The following is a 23,419-nucleotide window of genomic DNA, read 5'->3' on the forward strand; positions in this document are numbered from 1 at the left end:
ACTTTCTCTTTCCTTTTCCTCCTCAGGGAATGTTGATCTGCTATTTTTTGTTGTTTTGTTTTGTTTTGTTTTTACCTGTATATATTTTTAACACTCCTTTTGTTAGCTTTAGCAACTTTTACCTGAAAGGCTGATTCTTGGAGGAGGAGGGGTCCCCCCAACCCCCCCACGAGAAGATCTATGCCTGTCAGTTTTTCTGCAGACATGACAGGTCCAGGATTTATGAAAGGGGTTTAGTTCAGTGTTCTGGTTTGCTAATGCTGCCGTTTTGCAAAACACCAGAAATGGATTTGCTTTTATAAAGGGGGTTTAATTGGTTACAAAGTTACAGTCTTAACGCCATAAAGTGTCCAAGTAAGGCATCAACAGTTAGGATACCTTCACTGGAGAAAGGCCACTGGCATCTGGAAAACCTCTGTTAGCTGGCAAGGCACATAGCTGCTGTCTGCTTGCTCCCAGGTTGTGTTTCAAAGTGGCATTCTCCAAAATGTCAGTGTCAGCTTTCAATGGCTGTCTTTAAAATGTGTCCCTCAGCTGCAGCAAGCATGTTGGCCTATGCGGCTCTTTTCAAAGCACTCCAGTAACCGATCAAGATCCATGCTGAATGGGTGGAGCTACACCTCCATGGAAACATTCAATCCAGAGGTCACACCCTAATCAAAGGTGTCACTCACAGTTGGATGGGTCACATCTCCACAGAAACAATCACAAGGTTCCAGCCTAATCAACACTAATACATCTGCCCCCACAAAACTGCATGAAAGATAATGGTGTTTTGGGGGACGTGATACATCCAAACTGGCACATTCAGTATCAAGGTTCCCTGGAATGAGGCCAGCAGGGTGCTAGACTTTCCTGAGAAGCCTCCTGATTCTGTGCTGTTACTGTCCTGCTCAGCAGATGGCCCTCTTCAGCCCACTGCTCCCCATAGACCTAGGGTGGTACTGTGCCTTTAATTCTCAGCAGACTCTGCACCTGCTAGGGGCATGGTTGAGACTGAGACTGCAGGGGGTCTGAGAGAAGCTATTTGAAACTGCTGCTGTTTTCCCATCCCCTGGGGTCTGAGTTCTCTAAATAACAGCCTCCACCTGTACTGGGCCTTGATTCCCTTTTTCTTGGGGAGAAGCCACTCCTCAGCCCCCCTGTTCTATACAGGCTACAAAAGCCACAGTAACTCTCAAGCAGCCCCACTTCCACTTGTTCCCGAGGGTGTTTCAGACAGAGGCTGGGCTCTGTCTTTTGTAGGTTGAAACCATTGCTGATATCCCAGCCCCTGGGGTTTAAATTCTCTGAATGACAGCTGCCAGTTTCTCAGGTCCCTGCCCCCTTTTCTTTTCTTGGGGAATATCTGCCCTTTAGGGAACTGTCTCACCCATCTGATTAGTTACTTTGTCTTCTCAAATCAACCCAACTTCCACCCCTGCCTGGGAAAAAAACAAAACAAAAGAAAGTAGCTGTTCACAGAGCTGGAGCCCAACACCCCAGGTTCACCAATCAAGAGCCAGAGTTGGTCCCCAGCTATATATGCCCCTTTTCTTGGAGCACAGCCCTTCTCCAGCACTCCAAGCTCAGCCAACTCCAGATATCTGCAGCTTTTTCATCTGCCCTGCTTCCTCCCTGCTGGGAGCAAGGCTGAAACAGAAGTCCCAGTTTCTTTATTGATTGCTTTGTAAATTTATCTGTCCTCAGACCTGGTATTTAGCAGTCTGAATTATTAATCAAATCTGCAATTGGTGCCTGACTACGTTTCCCTTCCTTGCTACTAGGAGAAAGAGCTTCTGTTTCCAACCAGCCTGCCATGTCAGTGGGGGTGGGGCACAAGCCTCCACAGTGGAAGGATTTACTTACAGCATGTTTGCTATGATTTATCAGTCTCTCCACTCATTCCTGGCTGATGCATGATGTGCATCTGGTCCCCGAAGTCCCCCCAACAGTTGCTTCAGACAGTTCTTGGCTATTTACTAGCTGCCCTGAAGGACAGACTAAACCCTACAACTCCGTATGCCTCCGTCTTAACCTTGTAATATGCTTTAAAGTCAGGACATGTGAGACCTCCAACTTCATTCTTCTTTTTCACTTGCTTTTGGTTATTTCAAGCCCCTTCCACTTCCAAATCAATTTGGTAATTCTCTTTTCCATGTCTGCAAAACAGATTGTTGGAATTTTAATAGGGATTATGTTGTATCTGTGGATCAATTTGGGTGGAATTGACATCTTAGCGACATTTTTTAGCCTTCCAGTCCAGGTACATGGAATGTCCCTCCATTTATTTAGGTCTTCCTTGATTTTTTTAGAAATGTTTGTAGTTTCTTGAGTATAGGTACTTTACACTGTTGGTAAATTTTATTCCTAGATATTTTATTCTTCTAGTTGCTCTTATAAACGGAATTTTTTTCTTGATTTCCTCCTTGGATTACTCATTACTGTTGTATGGAAACACTGCTGATTTTTGCATGTTGATCTGTATCCCACCACTTTGCTGAGCCCATTTATTAGTTCTAGTAGCTTTCCCATAGTTTTTTTTAATCATATTTTTTTATTGCAGAATATAACATATATACGTAAAAGTGATAACTTTCCAAGTGCAATTTAACAAGTAGTTACAGAGTAAATTTCAAAGAATATTATAGGTTACAATTCCAGTTTCAGTTATTTCCTTATTATGAAATATAACATGTACAAAAAGGTAGTATCTTTCAAAGTATGATTTAACAAGTAAATATATAGGAAATTTCCAAAGTTATTATGAATTATAGTACCATAGTTTCAGTTATTTCCTTATTGTGAAATCTAACATACATACAAAAAGGTATAGCTTTCAAATTACAATTTAACAAGTAGTTTTGAAACAAATTTCAAAGGATGCTATGGGTTACAGTTCCACCATTTCAATTCTTTCCTTCTAACTATTCTAATACCTTAGCAACTAAGAAAAAGAAAATTATATAAAGATTCAGTATTCATAATCCTTTGTTAGTTTCCGTCTTAAATGTTGCTTCCCCTTCCTCTGGTTTAATCACTTTCCTGATCTTCAGAAATGTCTAGGCAGTGACCACCCTAACCTGTTCATGTTGAAAAGGGGTGTCAACTTTATGAGCAAAGGGGACACATCTGGTTGACGTTCTTGAAGACGATGTTGCCTCTGGGTTTTGGGACTCAGCTGGCATGTGAGTTCTCTGAAGAATTTAAGTTTCTGATGAATAAACTTAGTGAAACTTTTATACAGTCTCAGATAGGGATCCAGGTATTGTTTAAGGTTTCCAGGACTGCTGTTAATTTGGGCTTATCATACTGGGATCATTTGGCATATCTAGGTGAGGCTTGCATAGGAGTAACCTCCAGGACAGCCACTTGACTCTATTTGCAATCTGTTAGCCACTGAAACCTTATTTTGTTGCCTTTCTTTCCCCCTTTTGGTCGAAAAGGCATTCTCAGTCCCTCGATGCCAGGGTCAGGCTCTTTCCTGGAATCCATACCCCATGTTGCCAGGAAGACTCACTCATCTTGGGGGTCCTGTCCCATGTCAGGGGGAGGGTTATGAATTTGTTTGCAGAGTTAGGCTTAGAGATAGAAACTCCACATTTGAGTAACAAAAGAGGTTTTCTGGAGGTGACACCTAGGCATAATTACAGGTGGGCTCAGCCTCCTCTTTACAGCCATAAGTTTTCTGAGCAAGCCTCAATATTGAGAGCTTGATTTAAAAACTAGGGGGTTCCTAGGTTCACATAGCATATGAAATATCCATGATAATCCATCCATATCTCACATTACCATCACTTAGCTGTACAATCCTCATCACTCTCCATTTTAAACAATTTTCATGACCCAAAACATCTTGTAGCTCTTGTCAGCCCTTAATTGTTTGCCCTAGTATTTGTGTAATACTAGTATGGTATTCCTATTAATTATAGCCCCTAGTATGCAATGTATAAATTTTTCGCATGTACCCTTCTGTTGTCAACTCTCTGTGCTAGTGTCATACCTTAGAAGTATATCATGTAAGCACCTATCAATATTTGTGGTGCTGATCTGTGGGAAACATGCCTTTATACAACCTCTTTCATTCCTATTCGCCTTCAAGACAGCTCTGATACTTATAATCCCATTAACAATCGTCACCCCTATCCATTACTATACCTTTAAATTCACCATCATTAACTTATTGGAACTTATTAGATTATCATTCCCCCTCACTAGCTACCATCTATCACTAGATCCCCAATATTCTTATAAGACATTGATTTTACATGGCTCAGGGAGTTCATAGAAGTGGTAACATACAGTATCTTTCCTTTTGTGTCTGAGTTATTTCGCTCAGCATTATATCTTCAAAGTTCAGCCATGTTGCCATATGTTTCAAGACCTTGTTGCTTCTTACTGCTGCATAGTATTCCATCGCATGTATACACCACATTTTGTTTATCCACTCATCTGTTGAAGGACACTTGGGATATTTCCATCTCTTGGCAATTGTGAACAATGCTGCTGTGAACATTGTTGTACAAATGTCTGTTCATGTCACTGCTTTCAAATCTGGGTATGTATCGAGAAGTGGAATTGCCGGATCATAGGGTAATTCAGTATCTAGTTTTCTGAGAAACCACCAAACTGTCTTCCAGAGTGGCTGTACCATTATACAGTCCCACTAGCAATGAATAAGAGTTCCAATTTCTCCACATCCTCTTCAGCATTTGTAGTTTCCTGTTTGTTTGTTAGCAGTTATTCTTTTTTTTTCTGTTCCTACTCTGTTGATATTTCATTACTAACGCAAAATGTCTACCACTGATCCATTAGAAGTAACCACAGCATATTCATTTACCCCAAATCACAAGCTTCACATATTCCTATCCCCACACATATAGCATTTCCATTTCCATAACAGTCAACAAATATCCAATAATTTCCCTAATCCCCTCAAACATACCTCACAGAGATACAATAACTCATGTCCACAACTTCCCCAAATTCTAAATGACTTCCCTTGATTTTACATTGAATACATTCTCCATCATGAAATTTCTTGATATCTGCCAAGGGGTTTCATCTTCATAATGAAGGCTTTTCTCCTTATTTCATGGTTTTATGTCTTTTTCATCTTATTTAATGTTTTCACAATTATTTCTATATTAATTTTAAGCACAGCAAGACTTGGGTATCACTGAATAATAGTGCATAGTAATTACAACCTAGTGTTTAAAGAATAAAAGAATAAAATTACAAATTAAGGCACTTCAACATTGCATACACAAAATTCCTCATGTGTTAATTTTTCTGCCTTACTTAGAGTGGTAAATGAGGACTCTCTACTTTCATTACTTTATATCATGAGCTCTCATAGGATTTATCATCAGGTCATCTAAGGACTTTGCTACATAAATGATATTCATACAGATTCTCCCCTGTATGAATTTCTTTACATCAACTAAAATAGTACAAAGGCTAAAGGGATGGCAGCCATTCTTACTGGTATGAGATATCTCACTGTGGTCTTGATTTGCATCTCCCTAATAGCTAGTGAAGATGAACATTTTTTTTTTCATGCATTTTTTTAGCCATGTGTGTTTCCTCTTCAGAGAAATGTCTGAAGTGGTAACACAGTATCTTCCCTTTTGTGTCTGAGTTATTTCACTCAGCATTATATCTTCAGAGTTCATCCATGTTGCCATATGTTTCAAGACCTTGTTGCTTCTTACTGCTGCGTAGTATTCCATCACATCTAGACACCACATTTTGCCCATTTTATAACTGGGCTGTTTGTACTATGTTGTTGAGTTGTAAGATTTCTTTATATAAGCAAGATATTAGTCTCTTATCAGAGACATGGTTTCTAAATATTTTCTCCCGTTCAGTTGGCTGCTTCTTTACCTTTTTGACAAATTCCTTTGAGGTACAGAAGACTTTTCTTTTATTGCTTGTGTTTTGGGTGTAAGGTCTAAGAAGCAACCTCCTAATACTAGGTCTTGAAGATGATTCCCTACATTATCTTCTAGGAATTTTATGGTACTGTTTCTTATATTGAGGTCTTTGATCCACTTTGAGTTAATTTTTGTATAGGGTGTGAGGTAGGGATCCTCTTTCATTCTTTTTGTTATGTCTATTCAGTTCTCCCAGCCCCATTTGTTGAAGAGAGTGTTCTGGCCCAGTTCGGTGGATTTGGGGGCCTTATAAAAAATCAGTCGACCATATATCTGGGGGTCTATTTCTGAACTCTCAAATCGATTCCATTGATCAAGATCTCTATCTTTATGCCAATACCGTGCCGTTTTGACTATTGTAGCTTTATAGTAGGTTTCAAAATAAGGAAGTGTAAGATATCCCACTTCGTTCTTCCTTTTTAGGATGTTTTTGGCAATTCAAGGCCCCTTTTTCTTCCCAATTAATTTTATAACTAGCTTTTCCAGTCTACAAGGTAGGTTCTTGGAATTTGGATAGGGATTGTGTTGAAACTGTAGATCAGTTTGGGTAGAATTGACATCTTAACAATATTTAGTCTTCCCATTGATGAGCATGGAATATTTTTGCATCTATTTAGGTCTTCTTTTATTTCTTTTAGTAAAGTTTTGTAATTTTCTGTGTAGATGTCTTTTATGTCCTTGGTTAAGTTTATTCCTAGGTACTCGCTATCATGAATGGAATTGTTTTTTTTGATTGCCTCTTCAGTTAGGTCATTACTTGTGTATAGGAACATTACCGACTTATGTGCATTAATATCCCTCACGTCTGCTGAATTTATTAGCTCAAGTGGCTTTGTGGTCAAATTCTTAAGATTTTTCAAATATAAGATCATATCATCTGCAAATAGTGACAGTTTTACTTCTTCCTTTCCAATTTGGATTCCATTTATTTCTTTATCTTGGTGCATCGCTCGGGCTAGAACTTCTGGCACAATATTGAATAGAGGTGACAGTGTGCATCCTTGTCTCATTCCCGATCTTAGAGGGAAGGCTTTCAGCCTCTCACCATTGAGCACTATGCTGTCTGTGGGTTTTTCGTATATGCCCTTTATCATATTGAGGAAGTTTCCTTCAATTCCTACCTTTTGAAGTGTTTTTATCAAAAAGGGATGTTGAATTTTATAGAATGCTTTTTCAGCAGATATCAATATGATCGTTTGATTTTTCCCTTTTGATTTGTTAATGTGTTGAATTACATTAATTGATTTTCTTATGTTGAACTACCCTTTCGTGCCAGGAATGAACCCCACTTGGTTGTGGTGTATAAATCTTTTAATGTGCATTTGGATTCAATTTGCAAGTATTTTGTTTAGGATTTTTGCATCTGTATTCATTAGGGAGATTGGCCTGTAGTTTTCCTTTTCTGTAATGTCTTTATCTGGTTTCGGTATCAGAGTGATATTAGCTTCATAAAATGAGTTAGGTAGTGTTCCTTTTTCTTCAATTTTCTGAAAGAGTTTGAGCAGGAATGGTGTCAGTTCTTTTTGGAAAGTTTGGTAAAATTCCCCTGTGAAGCCATCTATCCCTGGGCTTTAAAGTAGATTTTTGATGACTGATTGGATCTCTTTGATTATGATTGGTTTGTTAAGGTCTTCAAATTCTTCTTGGGTCAGTCTGGGTTGATCGTGTGTTTCCAGGAAGTTGTCCATTTCCTCTAAATTATCTAGCTTGTTGGCATGTAGTTGTTTATAGTATCCTCTTATGATTTTTTTATTTCTTTGGGTTCTGTAGTAGTTGTTCCCTTCTCGTTTCTGATTGTTTATTTGGCTCTTCTCTCTTTTTGACTTTATCGGTCCAGCTAAGGGTCTGTAAATCTTGTTGCTCTTAAAGAACCACCTTTTGGTTTTATTTATTCTCTCTATTGTTTTTTTGTTCTCCAGCTCATTTATTTCTGCTTTAATCTTCGTTATTTCTTTTTGTCTACTTGCTTTACGGTTAGTTTGCTTATCATTCTCTGGCTTCTTCAGTTGTTCAGTTAGGTCTTTAGTTTTAGCTCTTCTTGCTTTTTGATATATGCATTTAGAGCTATAAATTTCCCTCTCAGCACTGCCTTCGCTGCATCCCACAAGTTTTGATGTGTTGTGTTCTCCTTTTCATGCCTCGCTAGATATTTACCAATTTCTCTTGCAATTTCTTCTTTGACCCACTGGTTGTTTAGGAATGTGTTGTTTAACCTCCATATATTTGTGAAAGATCTGGTTCTTTGGTGGTTGTCGATTTCTAGTTGCATTCAATTGTGGTCAGAGTATGTGCTTTGAATAATTTCAATCTTTTTAAATTTATTAAGACTTGTTTTGTGCCCCAGCATATGATCTATCCTGGAAAACGTTCCATGGGCACTAGAGAATGTATATCCTGGTACTCTGGGATGTAACAATCTATGGATGTCTTTTAAATCTAATTCATTTATCATATTGTTTAGGTTCTCAGTTTCCTTATTGGTCCTCTGTCTAGTTGTTCTATCTATGGAAAAGAGTGGTGTATTAAAGTCTCCCACTATTATAGTAGACATGTCTGTTGCTCCCTTCAGTTTAACCGATGTTTGTCTCACGTATTTTGGAGCTCCTTGATTGGGTGCATAAACATTTCTAATTGTTATTTCTTCTTGGTGAATTATCCCTTTATTAATATATAGTGTCCTTCTTTATCTTCTATGACATCTTTGCATTTAAGTCTATTTTGTCCGATATTATTGTAGCTACCCCAGCTTTCTTTAGATTGCAGTTTGCATGGATTTTTTTTTTTTTTTCCATCCTTTCACTTTCAGTCTTTTTTTGTTACAGGTCTAAGATGAGTCTCTTGTAAACAGCATATTGCTGGGTCATATTTTTTAATCCATTCTACCAGTGTATATCTTTTAATTGGAGAGTTTAATTCATTCAGATTCAAAGTTATTACTGTGAAGGGAGTTCTTCAACAACCAGCCATCCTATCCTTTGGTTTTTAGTTGTTAGAGCTATTTTTTTTCCCTTCTCTTTTTCCTTTAAATTACCCTTATTAATAACTCTTCAGTTCTGTGCTCTTCTTCAGACCTCACTGTGTTCTTTTTTTCTTAGCTCCCTTTAGTATTTCTTGCAGGGCAGAGGTCTCTTAACAAATTCTCTCAGCATTTGTTTTTCTATGAAAATTTTAAACTCTCCCTCAGTTCTGAAGAAGAGCTTTGCTGGATAAAGAATTAATGGATGGCAATTTTTCTCTTTCAGTATCTGAAATATGTCATACCACTGCCGCCTTGTCTCCACGGTGTCTGCTGACTAGTCAGTACCTAATCTTATGTTGTCTTCCTTGTATGCTGCTTTCAGAAGTCTCTCCTTTTCTTCAGCATTTGGCAATCGAATCAGTATATGTCTTGGAGTAGGTTTATTTGAATTTATTCTTTTTGGAGTTTGTTGGGCATCTTTAATTTGCTTAATTATGTTGTTTAGAAGGGTTGGGAAGTTTTCCCCAATAATTTTTTTGAATACTTTTCCTAGCCCTTTACTTTTCTGGAACACCAATGATTCTTATATTTGTGCTCTTCATGTTGTCTGTCATTTCCATGAGATCCATTTCAAAGTTTTCGATTTTTTTTCATCATTCATTCTTTTGTGCTTTCACTTTCTACCACCCTATCCTCAAGGTCGCGGATTCATTTCTCTGCTTCTTCAGATCTGGTGTTATGAGTCTCAAGAATATTTTTAATTTTATCAGCAGTATCTTTTATTTCCTTAAAATCCGCTAGTTTATTTACTCTTGCAAATTCTTTTTTATATTCTTCTACAGTCTTCTTCATGTCCTTTATATCCTGAGCCATAATATTGATATTTGTGTGTACTGCTTTGATTAATTGCTCCAAATTTTGTGTCTCTTCTGGGTTTTCAGTTTGTTCATTTGGCTTGTTCATACCTTCTATATCCATCAAGAGCTTTGTAATTTTCTGCTGGCTTCGGGGCATTTGCTTATCTTGATAGGGTTGTTTTGGGAAGTGTGGAATTAATTGAGCCTTTATATATAATTTGGTTTGCTGGAGTGCAGTTTCCCTAACCTACCAGCAGGTGACACTCTTAAGTAGGTCTTTCCTGAACTTCTGTGCGGTGGGTGGAATCCAAACTGGGTGGGGAACCAATCACTGCACTGGGTCTCCATGTGCTCTGGGGAATCCCCATCCTGGGGTTGCAGTGTGGGCCTCAAGCAGGTAGGCAGGGAGCCTGATCAAAGGCACCCTGCAGGTGGGACGTGGGCCCTGCCTGCCGGTTCTCTGCTTGCTTGTGCCTGTGAGTCTCTGGGGTGTATGAGTGGCTCCCAGTTGCTGGCATGGCACCTTACCCTTCCCCACTTCTCGCCATTGCACCCCCCCACCACACTTCCATGGGAGGAGAGCAACTGCCACCTGCCGGGTTCCCTCACGGGAATTCCCTGCTGTCTGGCTGTGGAGGATTACACCCCAGCAACTGTCAAGGTAGGTGGACAGAAGTGGTGAGCTACTGCTCAATCCCTTGCCTGGTGGTGGTTTTGCTGCTGCCAGCCTGGGGTGGGGTGGGGGGGTGGTCCGGACAGGGAACTCACTCACCACATCCCTCCAGCTGCCATTTCTCCTCATTTTTTTCAGGTATCCCCTCCACATTCTGTGGGGGACCCTCTATGGCCAGTCACACCCCAGAACCACAGTCCCTGGTGTTCTCCAGCCCTTCTTGTTAGTTTCACGGAGGAGAAGCCCGTTCCCCCTCACCTACTCCACCATATTCCTGGAAGTCTCCACATTGTTCCCATAGATTTTTGGGGGCTTTCTAAATATAGAATCATGTCATCTGCAAATAATGAAAAGTTTACTTCTTTCTGATTTGGATGCCGTTTATTTCTTTTTCTTGCCTAACTGCTCTAGGCTAAAACTTCTGGCACAACTGTTGAATAACAGTTGTGATAGTGAGCAGCCTCGGCTTGTTCCTGATCTTAAAGGGGAAGCTTTCCGTCTCTCACCCTTGAGTATGATGTTAGCTGTGCATTTTTCTTATATGCCCTCTGTCATGTTGCAGATGTTTCCTTCAGTTCCTATTTTTTGAAGTGTTTTTATTAAGAAAGGATTCTGTATTTTGTCAAGTGCCTTTTCTGCATTGATCACATGGTCATGTGGCTTTTCCCCTTCAGTTTGTTTATGTGGTGTATTTCATTAATTGATTTTCTTGTGTTGAATTACCCTTGCATACCTGGAATAAAACCCACTTGGTTATGGCTTATCATTCTTTTACTGTGTTGCTGGATTCAATTTGCAAGTACTTTGTTGAGGATTTTTGCATATATATTCATTAGAGTGATTGGTCTACAATTTTTTTTCTTGTAGTATATTTATCTTGCTTTGGTATTGGGGTGATGTTGGCTTCATAGAATCATTTAGGTGGTGTTCCTTCCTCTTCAATATTTTAGAAGAGTTTGAGCAGGATTTCTATTAGTTCTTGTAATGATGGGTAGAATTTACCTGTGAAGCCCTCTGGTCCGCACTTTTCTTTGTTGGGAGGTTTTTGATGACTGATTCAACTTTTTACTTGCGTTTGGTTTGTTGAGGTCTTCTATTTCTTCTTGAGTCAGTGTAGGTTGCTTTGTGTTCCTAGGAAATTGTCCATTTTGTCTGTGTTGTTCAGTTTGTTGGTGTAGAGTTGTTCATAGCATCCTCATGATCTCTTTTCATTTCTGTGGGCTCAGTGGTAATGACTCATTTCTGATTTTACTTTGCATCTTCTTTTTTTCTTTGTCAAGGTAGTTAAGGGTTTGTCTATTTTATTGACCTCAAAGAACCAACTTTTGGTTTTATTGATTGTTTTGTTCTCGATTTCATTCATTTTTGCTCTGATCTTCGTTATTTCTTTCCTTCTGCTCATTTTGGGATTAGTTTGCTGTTCTTTCTCTACTTTCTCCAGGTGTTCAGTTAGGTCTTTGATCTTAGCTCTTTGTTTTTGATGTAGTCATGTGGGGCTATAAATCCCTCAGCCTTTGCTGCATCCCTTAAGTTTTGATATGTTGTGTTCTTATTTTCAGTCGTCTCGAGATATTATCTCTTGCAAATTCTCTTTGACCCACTAATTAAGAGTGTGTTGCTTAACCTCCATGTATTTTTTTAACTTGCCAGTTCTCTGGCCACTACTAATTTCCAGCTTCATTCCATTATGATCAGAGAAAGGGTTCTGTATAATGTCAGTCTTTTTTAATTTATTAAGACCTGTTTTGTGACTCAACATGTGTTGTATCCTGGAGAATGAACCATGGGTACTTGAGAAGAATGTATATCCTGCTGTTTTGAGGTGCAACATTCTGTAGATATCTTAGGTCTAGGTTCATTTATTATATTATTTATGTTCTCTCTTTCTTTCTTGATCCTCTTTACATGTTCTAACTAATAATGAGAGCGGTGTATTGAAGTTTCCAACTATTATTGTAGAGATATTATTACTCCCTTCGGTTTTGCCAGTGTTTGCTTCATGTACTTTGGTGCACCTTGGTTCAGTGAACTTGTATTTATGATTGGTATTTCTTCTTGGTGAATTGTCCATTTTATTAACATATAATATACTTCTTTGCCTCTTATAACATTTTTGCATTTGAAGTCTACTTTGTCCGATTTTAATATAGCTACTGCAGTTTTGTTTTGTTTTGTTTTGTTTTGTTTTTGGTTACTGCTTGCATGTAATGTCTTTTTCCAGCCTTTCACTCTCAAACTATTTGTATCTGTTTTGGCTTGCTAAAGGTGATGAAATGCAATATACCAGAAATGGGTTGGCTTTTACAATGGGAATTTATTAACTTACAAGCTTACAGTTCTTTGGCTGTGAAAATGTCCAACTCAAGGCATCAGTATGTGTTGCTCTCTCCCTGAAGACCAGCTGCAGGCAGGCTTGGGCTCCTCTGTCCAACAGCAAAGCTCATGGCAATGTCTGCTGGCCTTTTCTCTTCTGGGTTTCATTGCGTTCAGCTTCTGGCTCCAGTGGCTTCCTCTCTTAGCTTCTCTGGGGCTTTTTTCTATCTTTTATCCTCTTAAAAAGGACTCCAGTAAGAGGATTAAGACCCACCCTGGGCAAGAACTCAACTGAAATAACCTAATCAAAAGGGCCCACCTACAATGGGTTTATACTCACAGGAATGGATTAAAAGAGTATGGTCTTTTCTGGGGTCCATAGAGCTTCAAACTACCACAGTATCATTGGGTCTAAAATGAGTCTCTTGTAGATAGCATATAGATGGATCATAATTTTTTATTCATTCTGCCAACCTTTGTCTTTTGATTGGGGTTTTAATCTATTATCATTCAATGTTATTACTGTAAAAGCAGTACTTACTTCAACCATTTTATCCTTTGGTTTCTATTTGTCATATCTTATTTTTTTCATTTCTTTTTATCCTTTTAGTTACCCTTACTGATAATCTTCATATCTGTATTCTCCTCCAACCCCTCTCTCCTGTCTTTTCTTTTCAGCCTGCAGAACTCCTGTTGGTATTTCTTATTGGGCATATCTCTGTTGATGAACTCAGTGTCTGTTTATCTGTGAATATTTAAACTCTTCCTTCTTTTTGAAGGTTAGTTTCTGGATATAAAATTCTTGGCTGGCAATTTTTCTGTCTCAGTATCTTAAATATATCATACCACTGTCTTCTGACCTCCATGGTTTCTGTTGAGAAATTGGCTCTTAGTTGTATTGGGCATCCCTGGTGTGTGGAGAATCACTTTTCTCTTGCTACTTTCAGAATTCTCTATCTTTGACATTTGACAGTGTGATTAGTATGTGTCTTGGAGTGAATCTGTTCGGATTTACTCTGGAGAACATTGCACATCTTGGATATGCATATTTATGTTTTTTAAGAGTTGGGAAATTTTTGGCCATTATTTCCTCATTCTTTCTGCCCCTTATCCCTCCTGGGACACTCATGATATGTATGTTTGTGCTGTTTATGCTGTCATTCAGTTCCCTGAAACCCTGCTCCATTTTTTTTCCGTGATCTTCTGTACCTCTCCTTTTGTCTGATATGAGGTACCCTATCTTTTAGTTCACTGCTCCTTTCTTCTGCCTGTTCAAACCTGTTGAATGCCTCTAGTATATTTTAATCACATTTGTTGTATCTTTCATTCCCATAAGATCTATTATTCTTTGCATGTTTTCAAATTCTTCTTAATATCCCAGAGTTTCCTTAATATTCTTTATCTCTTTAGCCATATTTTCCTTTATCTCCTTGAACAGACTTAGGAGATTTGTTTAAACATCTTTGATTAGTTGTTCCAAATTTTGTATCTCCCCTGACGTTTTCGACATCTTAATTTGTTCCTTTGACTGAGCTCCATCTTTCTATTTCTTAGTATGGCTTATAATTTTTTGCTGATATCTGGGCATCTGATTATCCTGATGGGTTTATTCTGAAGGTCAGATTCTCTCTTCTAGGGTTTTGTTGTTGACTGGATTTGTTCTAAGGCTGTTCTTTGACAGTTGGTTTGTCACAATTTCCTTGCCAAAACATGGCCTGGTACCTATACAAGGGGTGCAGACTAGATCCAATGGGTCCTAAGGAGAAGGTCAGGAAAGAGCAAAAAGTTTTTTTCTAAAGCTTCCCAAGTTTTCACTTTCCTGTCCTTCCCAGCAGATGGCGATCTTCGCCAAAACTCCTTTTTCGATGTTTCCCCAAAAGTGCGCTTTCTTCGCCTGCCAGAAGATGGCGCTTTTTGGGAACGTATTCCTCTCAGTCCTATGAAGTCAGGGTATGTACAGTGTGATTTTGAGAGTTGTACTCCTCCCTTCTTTTTCATAAGCAAGAAGTAGACAGTTCAGCACATAGCCTACGTTTACTAGGTGCCTAGTAAATTAGAATGAGCTCACATTACAGTTTTAAATAGAAACTGCCCATGAATGAAATTTTTTTTTTTTTTTTGCCCAAAAAAAATGCTCTGGGTTGTTGGCCGTGGGAGTCAAGGGCCAGGGTGAGCTGTCAGGTGTTGGTGGATGTGGCTCCATGTCCCAGGCAAGCTTGGGAGTGAGGCAGGCAGCTTTTGTTTTGGGGGAGTGGGAGCCTTCACTGCCGGCCCCTTCCTCCCTGGGTCTGTGGGCATCTTTTGTGGGGTCAGAACACCCTCTGACTGCATTGAGGGGCTTTTTCTTTCAGAAACCATCAGCAGATGTCTTAGGAAACATCTGCAACAGCTGAAGGCCCCTGTGGGCAGTCTTTTGGATGCTCTTGGAAACCTGCGTCTTGACCCATTGCCAGATGAGTCGGATGTGGCCCCTGGCTCCGTCCCTGGAGAGACCCTGGTCACAGGGACCTGCCATTTGAAGTGTGTGTGTTACGGCATTGGGAACTTTGCCACCTGCATCATAGCTAGAAACCAGCTAACGTTTTTGCTGCTCTTTCTGGAAAAGTGCCAGGTAAAATTTTGGATTCCTCTCTCTCCCTCCCCTTGCCTTGCGCACAGTGTGCACCCAGATGTTTCAAATGAAGCAGACAAGTTATTCTTCCCTTCTGCAGATTCCCAGAAGTCACTGCTGGGTGTACGACCCTCTCTTTAGCCAACTGGAAATCGCAGTTCTTAATGCCCTTGGTGTGACTGTTCTCAGTGAGAACGAGGTAAGTGGTTTTGGGTGTAGGGTACTGTGTAAACCTGACCAAACTGACCCCAGTCTCTGTCCTCTGGATATCGGTTTCTCTGAAGTGGTGGTCATTCCTTTCCACTGCCTGCTTTCTTCCTGCCTGTAATATGTGATCAATCAGCTGTCCACATTTTGGCTTATATTTTCAAGTAAATTACACAGATGGCATGAAACAGAACATGTTAGGTTTGAAAAATTCTGATAATTCTTTGTCTAGAAATTATGCTAAGTTGGTATTTACTGTTGATATTAAAAAGGAAAGAAGGTACAAGGTCTCAGTTACTCCAGTGAGGTCTTTCTGGTTGGATTTTACCCTGTTCTGGAAGAGGTGATAAAAGGAGTCAGAATAATTGCCTTCTTTAAGGCAGTAGCTCTGTCACACTGATAGCACCTGGCTGTGAGTTGTGGATGAATCATCTTTCCACCCCTGCATTCCTCCAAAAGTTAGGATTCAAAATTTCTGAGACCTCTGGAAATAAAAGAGATTCATTTCACAAATAGAGGGCTGAAGCCCACATGGGCAAATACCTATGCATTTAGTTTTGCATTGTCTTGGAGATTATAAAATAATTGCTTGATTCCTGTGGGTGTGTGTGTATGTGTCTGTCCCTCAATCTTGAATTTCCATCTCATTGCTAATTGTAAAACATGAAAACTAGTCCCAGCTGAGGACAGAGTCATTCCCTGATGTTGGGAAAAGTCCTAAAACAATCTTTTCTGAGTGCCTGCTCTGTACTAGGCAGGGAACTTGGTGGTGGTGGCAGTGGGGTGGTGGGATGATAAAAATGAGCCATTCTGCGTCTTCAGGGAGCTTACAGTCACTTGAGGGCACCTGGTCTGTAAATACTTAAGGAATGGAAGAGTGAGGCAGAATCTCATATTAGGAACTGAGACAGCTCAGGGGAAGATCAGCTCTGTTTAGGGGCCCAGGAGGGTTTCCCAGAATCTCAGCTGGGGTTTGAAGGTCTGCCAGGAGTTTCCCAGATGGACAGGACCAGGATTGCCAGCACCCTGCAAGGAGACAAAAGCGAGCATTCAGGAAACCACTGCCCGTTTGTCATTCGCTGAAGGAAAGCTTCAAGGAGGAGAGACGGGGCAGCAGCCAGACTGCAAAGGGCTTATGTTCTCTGCCAGGAGTTCCACTGTCGAGCGGTGGTTTTCAACTGGGGGAGGAGGGGAGGGAGAGAGAGGTGGGTGTGTTTCAGCAACCCCCCTCCTGCCGAGACACGTGGAGGGCACCAGTTATGATGGGTTCTGCTGAGTGGCACAGAACGCATGGAGGGACAGCAACTGTAACGGTTGCTGTCCCTCCTGCCCTGTTGTCTGGGACCTGAGAAGCCTCTCCATGGGTCCACAGCTTTTGGTGTTTGTGGGAAGTAGTTAAGTAAACACAATTTCTTTCTGGACATCACAATTTCCTGACTTTTTTTTCTTAAGTCTCATATAACTTAATATAATTATGTAATTTTATAGAGGTCATGCACACTTGTAGCCTATTCCATAGTGGAATTTAGTGGTTTCCACTTCACTTCAGCTTTGTCTTCCTCTCAGCTCTTTTAATCTGTGTCCTTTTCTCTACCTCACCTTGTTGCAAGAAGTACGAGCATTTACATCTGTTATAATATTGTATCCTCAGGAAGGAAAACGGAACATTTGTGGCAAGCCCACCATCTTTTACATGCTCCATTGTGGGACGGCTTTGTACAACAACCTTTTATGGAGTAACTGGTCAGTAGATGCCCTTTCCAAGATGATCATCATTGGAAACAGTTTCAAACGCCTTGAGGAAAGGTAGGTCTAAGATTCAGTTAACCCCAAGCTGAAGGCCATACCTCAGGTTTGATCTCAGCAGAAAACACTTCTATTGTTATTGTCTACTTGGAAATGCTTTTCCAGAGGGAATTGGATCAAGGGTTGAAGTCAGGGGAGATGAGAAACCTGAGTTGAGTTGTGACGCAAGCTAAGGAATATTTTTGCTAGTAATTAACTCCTACCCTATGATGGACAGAAAGCTTTGAAAATGGGAAAAATCATTTGATTTCTCTGCCCATGGCTATGACCCTCATTCTGGTTCATGATGCTCAGGTGTCTACTCTGCCGTCTCTTGCTTGGATACATGAAATGGGGGCATTTACCCCGGTACTCACATTTCCCACTGAGTACTTCACCCACTCCACGTCCAAAAGTACTTTTCTGAACTCCTGCTATGCTTAAATCATCTTGTCTTTCTTGTGTCTTAAGCTGAATAAAACCATTCTCAGACCTCCTAATCATGGTTTCTTTTGATTTCTAGGTTGTTGACAAGGATTCTGCAGAAAAATTATCCCTACATTGCTAAGGTATCTATCTGGACAAAAGGGTTGGGATGGAAAAGGGGTTATACTCATGAGTATATACTCATACTCTTTCTCAATTTCTGGAAAAAATTCTACCTTTATGTGTAGGAAAAAATGATTAGAGGCTAAGTGAAGACAGATTTAGTTGCTGTACTGTCCTTGAGCACTCTCTTAATAATTCTATTCATTAAAAATGATGGGTCTTTGCTCCAGAAACTATGACATCTGAATGCACTCCTCGTTTCTGATTTCCCTTATGTTCAGTATCACAGCCCAATATATCCACTGTCCTTGGACTTCCAATCCAGGGCACAGAAACATTTAAATCAAAATACTCTGTTCTTTACGCTTTAAAAGGAGAAAATGGGGATGAAAACAAAAATGGTAATTAAACCTAAAAGAGCGGTGAGTACCACAACTATCAGTTTTTTACACTTTATGTTTGTATTTTTCTGCTCAGATTTTAAAAGGACTGGAGGAGCTTGAGTTTCCTCAGACTTCACAGTACATGGACATATTTAATGACACCTCCATCCACTGGTTCCCTGTACAAAAGCTAAAACAACTCTCCCCGGATATGTGGATGTGTTGGGAAGAACCAGATTATCAGGACTGTGAGGACCTTGAAATCATCAGGAACAAGACAAAGGATCCTTCAGGTACTGACTTCAACTCCTAATAATGTATTTGGTGTTGGCTGAGGTAGAAGACTCCACCACCAGACTAACAGGAAGGGACTGCAGGGAGCGCCTTTCTTGGCCAGTGGGCCAAATTTCAGAGATAAGAACAGGAAATATTTCAACTTGGCTGTTGTGTTTGAAGTATGAACGTGTGTGTGTGTGTGTGTGTGAGGACTTCGTATAAAGATTTATGTACTTCTTTATGTTGTACATCCTTCCTAATATGGAGTAAATCCTGAAAAGAGAAGTTACTCTTTAAAAGATAACTTAATGTTTACTTGTAAGAAGCGTTTTGAACGTCCCTCTTAGATGCAAGTCTGTGGTCTGCCCTAGCCCACGGCTGTCTACTTGGCCATGTCAATTAGGCTTTGCAGGGAGGTGGGCACCCAAGTCTTCTCTCCCTGGACAAACACCACTCCCCGGTCAATGTAGATCACAATGCGGCCAAAGGTATAGAGTTGCTTCCCTTCGTGTCGCTTCCCGATGACAGGCATGAAGACGATGTTGTGTTCCTCGGCCTTGGTCTGAATGAGGTCCTTAAAGTTCATGGGCACTGAGCTGGCAGCCACGCCGATGCCCCTCTGGGCCATGTTCTCGGCCTCCCGTCGCTCCTGCATGGCCTCATACTGGAAGTCCTTCCTCCGCTCAGTGTGGGTGAGGTAGGCAATATTCTCCCGTGCTCCAGGCTGCATGTAGGCACCTGAGAGAGGCAGAGGGCAGGGGAGTGAGGACAGGTGTTCCCAAGGTGATGTCAAAGAAGATGGTGATTTGGTCCAAGTCTGGGAATACCAGAGATGCCATGTCTATAAAATCTACTTGTAACTCACTGATGGGCAGCGCTGTCCCTGAGACCCAAAGCACCAAAACAGAGGCAATCCAGCACCGCTGGGGGAAGTTTTAAACAAGAGGCTAGTAGAATCACATATCTGAAAATATCTGGCTAACACATAGCAACCAGAGGGATTATTAAATATTCAACATAAAAAGAAATATCTGCAGAAAACCTAAGATGGCGGCTAGGAGAGACAGGGCAAAAAAAACACCTCCATGAAAAATAACTATATAAAAGCTAGAAAGTGACCTAGAACACCAGTTCCAGTGATGCACCAGCTGGACAAGGTCCGCAGGGACCATGCACTTGGTGAAACCAGGAGTCTGCATTCTGAAACGAGTAAGCCACTGAATATCCGGCAGCCACACTGTGGTGTGGGGAAACTGAGGGTTGGCGTTTGGAGGCAGACTAGTTATTTTTTAAAAAAACCCAAAAGCGGCTGCAGATACAGCAGTGAGAAATGCACAGTGAAGCACGGCAGGAATGGGCTGTGCGAATGCCTCGATATCTGGCGTGGAAGATAGCCTTTCATGCACCCGCTGCTAATTGTCTCAGAGTGAGGCAGGCAGAGGTTAGCCAAAAGGGGAAAAAAACCATGCCCTTGCAGCCATCTTCCCGATGGGCTGGGAACACTCCTGCCTGGCGACGGAACCACAGCCCAGAGCTGCGCCAAAAAACCCAGTGAGACGGGAAGTGTTTCCAGCAATGCGTGCACACACTACGATATGAGGCGTGGACAGTAGCCTTTCGTGCACCCACAGCTAATTGTCCTGGAGCTGGGAAGGTGGAGCTGTGTGAAAAGGGGGAAATTAACACTCCCCATTCAGCCATTCTTAACAGCAGGCTGGGAACACACCTACATGGCCTGGCAGCCCAGAACTTCCCTTGAGGGATGGTGTGCACTTGTGACACAGCACAACCTTCCCTCAGCAGAGGCCCTTGAAGGGCAAAGCTTGGAAGAGGGACCTACTTGGAAATCCCAGGGACCATACACCAATACCAAAGACTTGTGGGTCAGCAGCAGAGACAATCTGTGGCGAGACTGAAATGAAGGTTTAGACTCTTGCAACAGCCTTATATCTCCAGGAACACCTGGGAGGTTTGATTATTAAAGCTGCCCTCCCTCCCCAACCGCTCAGACACATGCCCCACATTCAGGGCAGACAGTACCAATAACACACCCAAACATGGTGCACCAATTGGACCCCACAAGAATCAGACCCCCACACACCACAAAGACGAAGTTGGGGAGAACTGACTTGAGGGGAATAAATGACTCATGGACGCCATCTGCTGGTTAGAGAAAGTGTACGCCACCAAGCTGTAGCTCTAACAAATTAGAGATTAGTCTTTGAATAACTCTACATATCCTAAAAAACCCTATCAAATAAAGCAAATGCCAAGAGGCCAAAAACAACCGAAAATTTTAAAGCATATGATAAAACTAGACAATATGGATAACCTAAACGCAAACACCCAAATCAAAAGATCAGAGGAGGCACAGTACTTGGAGCAATTAATCAAAGAACTAAAGACAAACAATGAGAGCAGGGCACAGGCTATAAAGGACATGAAGAAGACCCTAGAAGAGGATAAAGAAGAAATTACAAGAGTAAAAAAAAAAAAAAAAAAAAGATGATCTCATGGAAATAAAAGAAACTGCTGACCAAATTAAAAAGATTCTGCATACTCATAGTACAAGACTAGAGGAAGCTGAACAACGCATCAGCAACCTCGAGGACCACAGAACGGAAAATGAAAGAACAAAAGAAAGAATGGGGAAAAAAATCTAAATGGACCTCAGGGGTATGATAGATAAAATAAAACGTCCAAATATAAGACTTATTGGTGTCCCAGAAGAGGAAGAGAAGGGTAAAGGTCTAGAAAGTGTATTCAAAGAAATTGTTGGGGAAAACTTCCCAAATCTTCTACACAATATAAATATACAAAGCATAAATGCTCAGCGAACTCCAAATAGAATAAATCCAAGTAAACCCACTCCAAGACATATTTTCATCAGACTGTCAAATACTGAAGAGAAGGAGCAAGTTCTGAAAGCAGCAAGAGGAAAGCAATTCACCACGTGCAAAGGAAACAACGTAAGACTAAGTAGTGACTACTCAGTGGCCACCATGGAGGCGAGAAGGCAGTGGCATGACATATTGAAAATTCTGAGAGAGAAAAATTTCCAACCAAGAATACTTTATCCAGCAAAGCTCTCCTTCAAATTTGAGGGAGAGCTTAAATTTTTCACAAACAAATGCTGAGAGATTTTGCTAATAAAAGTCCTGCCCTACTTCAGATACTACAGGGAGCCATACTGACATAGAAACAAAGAAAGGAGAGAGAGATATGGAGAAAGGTTCAGTACTAAAGAGATTCAATTTTGGTTCATTAAAGGACATGAAGAGAGAGAGGGAAAAAATATATCTGACAAACATAAGCCAAAGGATAAGATGGCTGATTCAAGAAATGCCTTCACAGTAATAACACTGAATGTAAATGGATTTAACTCCCCAATTAAAAGATATAGATTCGCAGAATGGATCAAAAAACATGAACCATCAATATGCTGCATACAAGAAACACATCTTAGACACAAGGACACAAAGAAATTGAAAGTGAAAGGATGGAAAAAATATCTCATGCAAGCTACAGCCAAAAGAAAGCAGGAGTAGCAATATTAATCTCAGATAAAATAGACTTTAAATGCAAGGAAGTTAGGAGAGACAAAGAAGGCCACTACATACTAATAAAAGGAACAATTCAAGAAGAAATAACAGTCTTAAATGTTTATGCACCCAATCATGGTGCCACAAAATACATGAGACAAACACTGGCAAAACTAAAGGAAGCAATAGATGTTTCCACAATAATTGTGGGAGACTTCAACACATCACTCTCTCCTATAGTTACGCTAACCAGACAGAAGATCAACAAGGAAAATGAAAACCTAAACAATCTGATAAATGAATGTGATTTAACAGACATGTATAGAACTTCACATCCCAAATCACCAGGATACACATTCTTCTCTAGTGATCATGGAACTTTCTCCAGATTAGACCATATGCTGGGGCATAAAACAAGCCTCAATAAATATTAAAAAAATTGAAATTATTCAAAGCACATTCTTTGACCACAATGGAATACAATTAGAAGTCAATAACCATCAGAGACTTAGAAAATTCACAAACATCTGGAGGGACTTAGAAAATTCACAAACATCTGGAGGTAAGATAACACACTCCTAAAATAAATGGTTTATAATGTAGAATGTAGGGGAACTAGTGACAGCAATTAATGAAGGGGGAACGATAACCCAATAAGAACAGATAAGCTATCGTGGGTAAATTTAACATTCTGGGAATGCCCAGGAATGACTATGGTTTGTTACTTTCTGATGGGTATGGTAGGAACAAGTTCACAGAAATGTTGCTATATTAGGTTATTTTCTTGGGGTCGAGTAGGAACATGTTGGAAGTAAAGTAGTTATTTTAGGTTAGTTGTCTTTTTCTTACTCCCTTGTTATGGTCTCTTTGAAATGTTTTTTTATTGTATATCCTTTTTTTTAAAATTTTTTTTTTGATATAGTTAATTTAAAAAAAGTTAAAGAGTTAATGATAATCAATGCAATATATGATACTGGAGTGGATCTAAGAATGGAGGAGAAAAGCTCAAAGGGGGCATAAGGAAAAATTGGAATATAGAATTTAAGCTTTATAACCATATTAATTTTCTTGAAGTAACTGCAGTTAATGACATCAGTGAATATCCTGGTTCGTAGGAAATGTACATGGAAGTGTTATGAGTTCAAGGAGTATGATATATGCAACCTGCTCTCAAATGTTCAGAAGATGATAAATGGGTAGACAGATAACTGACAGAAAGATAATACATATAGTTGAAAGAAGGGGGATGGAGGGAGGAAAGAGAAAGAAAGGTACTGCAAAGGTAGCAAAATGTAAAATTGGTAGATATAGATATCTGGGGGCAGGAGGGGTGTTGGAGTCCTCTGTAT

General features: G+C 40.2%; 2 protein-coding genes across 4 annotated transcripts in view; one reads left to right on the forward strand and one right to left on the reverse strand.

Moving 5' to 3' along the window:
• SRRD (SRR1 domain containing) overlaps positions 1-23,419 on the forward strand; it is a 63,360-nt gene that overhangs the window by 21,214 nt on the left and 18,727 nt on the right. Inside the window, exons 3-7 of one of the 2 annotated variants that reach the window (XM_037816799.1) lie at positions 15,069-15,328; positions 15,429-15,527; positions 17,187-17,341; positions 17,844-17,889; positions 18,347-18,545. In XM_037816799.1, coding sequence (XP_037672727.1) covers positions 15,069-15,328; positions 15,429-15,527; positions 17,187-17,341; positions 17,844-17,889; positions 18,347-18,545 — 759 coding nt within the window. Of the gene's footprint in view, positions 1-15,068; positions 15,329-15,428; positions 15,528-17,186; positions 17,342-17,843; positions 17,890-18,346; positions 19,660-23,419 lie in introns of those variants that run through there. The other variant, XM_037816800.1, reaches the window with a different exon arrangement.
• Positions 17,249-23,419, reverse strand: part of TFIP11 (tuftelin interacting protein 11) — a 37,227-nt gene continuing 31,056 nt past the window's right edge. Inside the window, exon 13 of one of the 2 annotated variants that reach the window (XM_037816797.1) lies at positions 17,249-19,266. In XM_037816797.1, coding sequence (XP_037672725.1) covers positions 18,911-19,266 — 356 coding nt within the window. In that variant the 3' untranslated portion in view covers positions 17,249-18,910. The remainder of the gene's footprint in view (positions 19,267-23,419) is intronic. The other variant, XM_037816798.1, reaches the window with a different exon arrangement.

This window comes from Choloepus didactylus, chromosome 23 (genome assembly GCF_015220235.1).
Source record: "Choloepus didactylus isolate mChoDid1 chromosome 23, mChoDid1.pri, whole genome shotgun sequence".
In the NCBI taxonomy this organism is placed as follows: domain Eukaryota; kingdom Metazoa; phylum Chordata; class Mammalia; order Pilosa; family Megalonychidae; genus Choloepus; species Choloepus didactylus.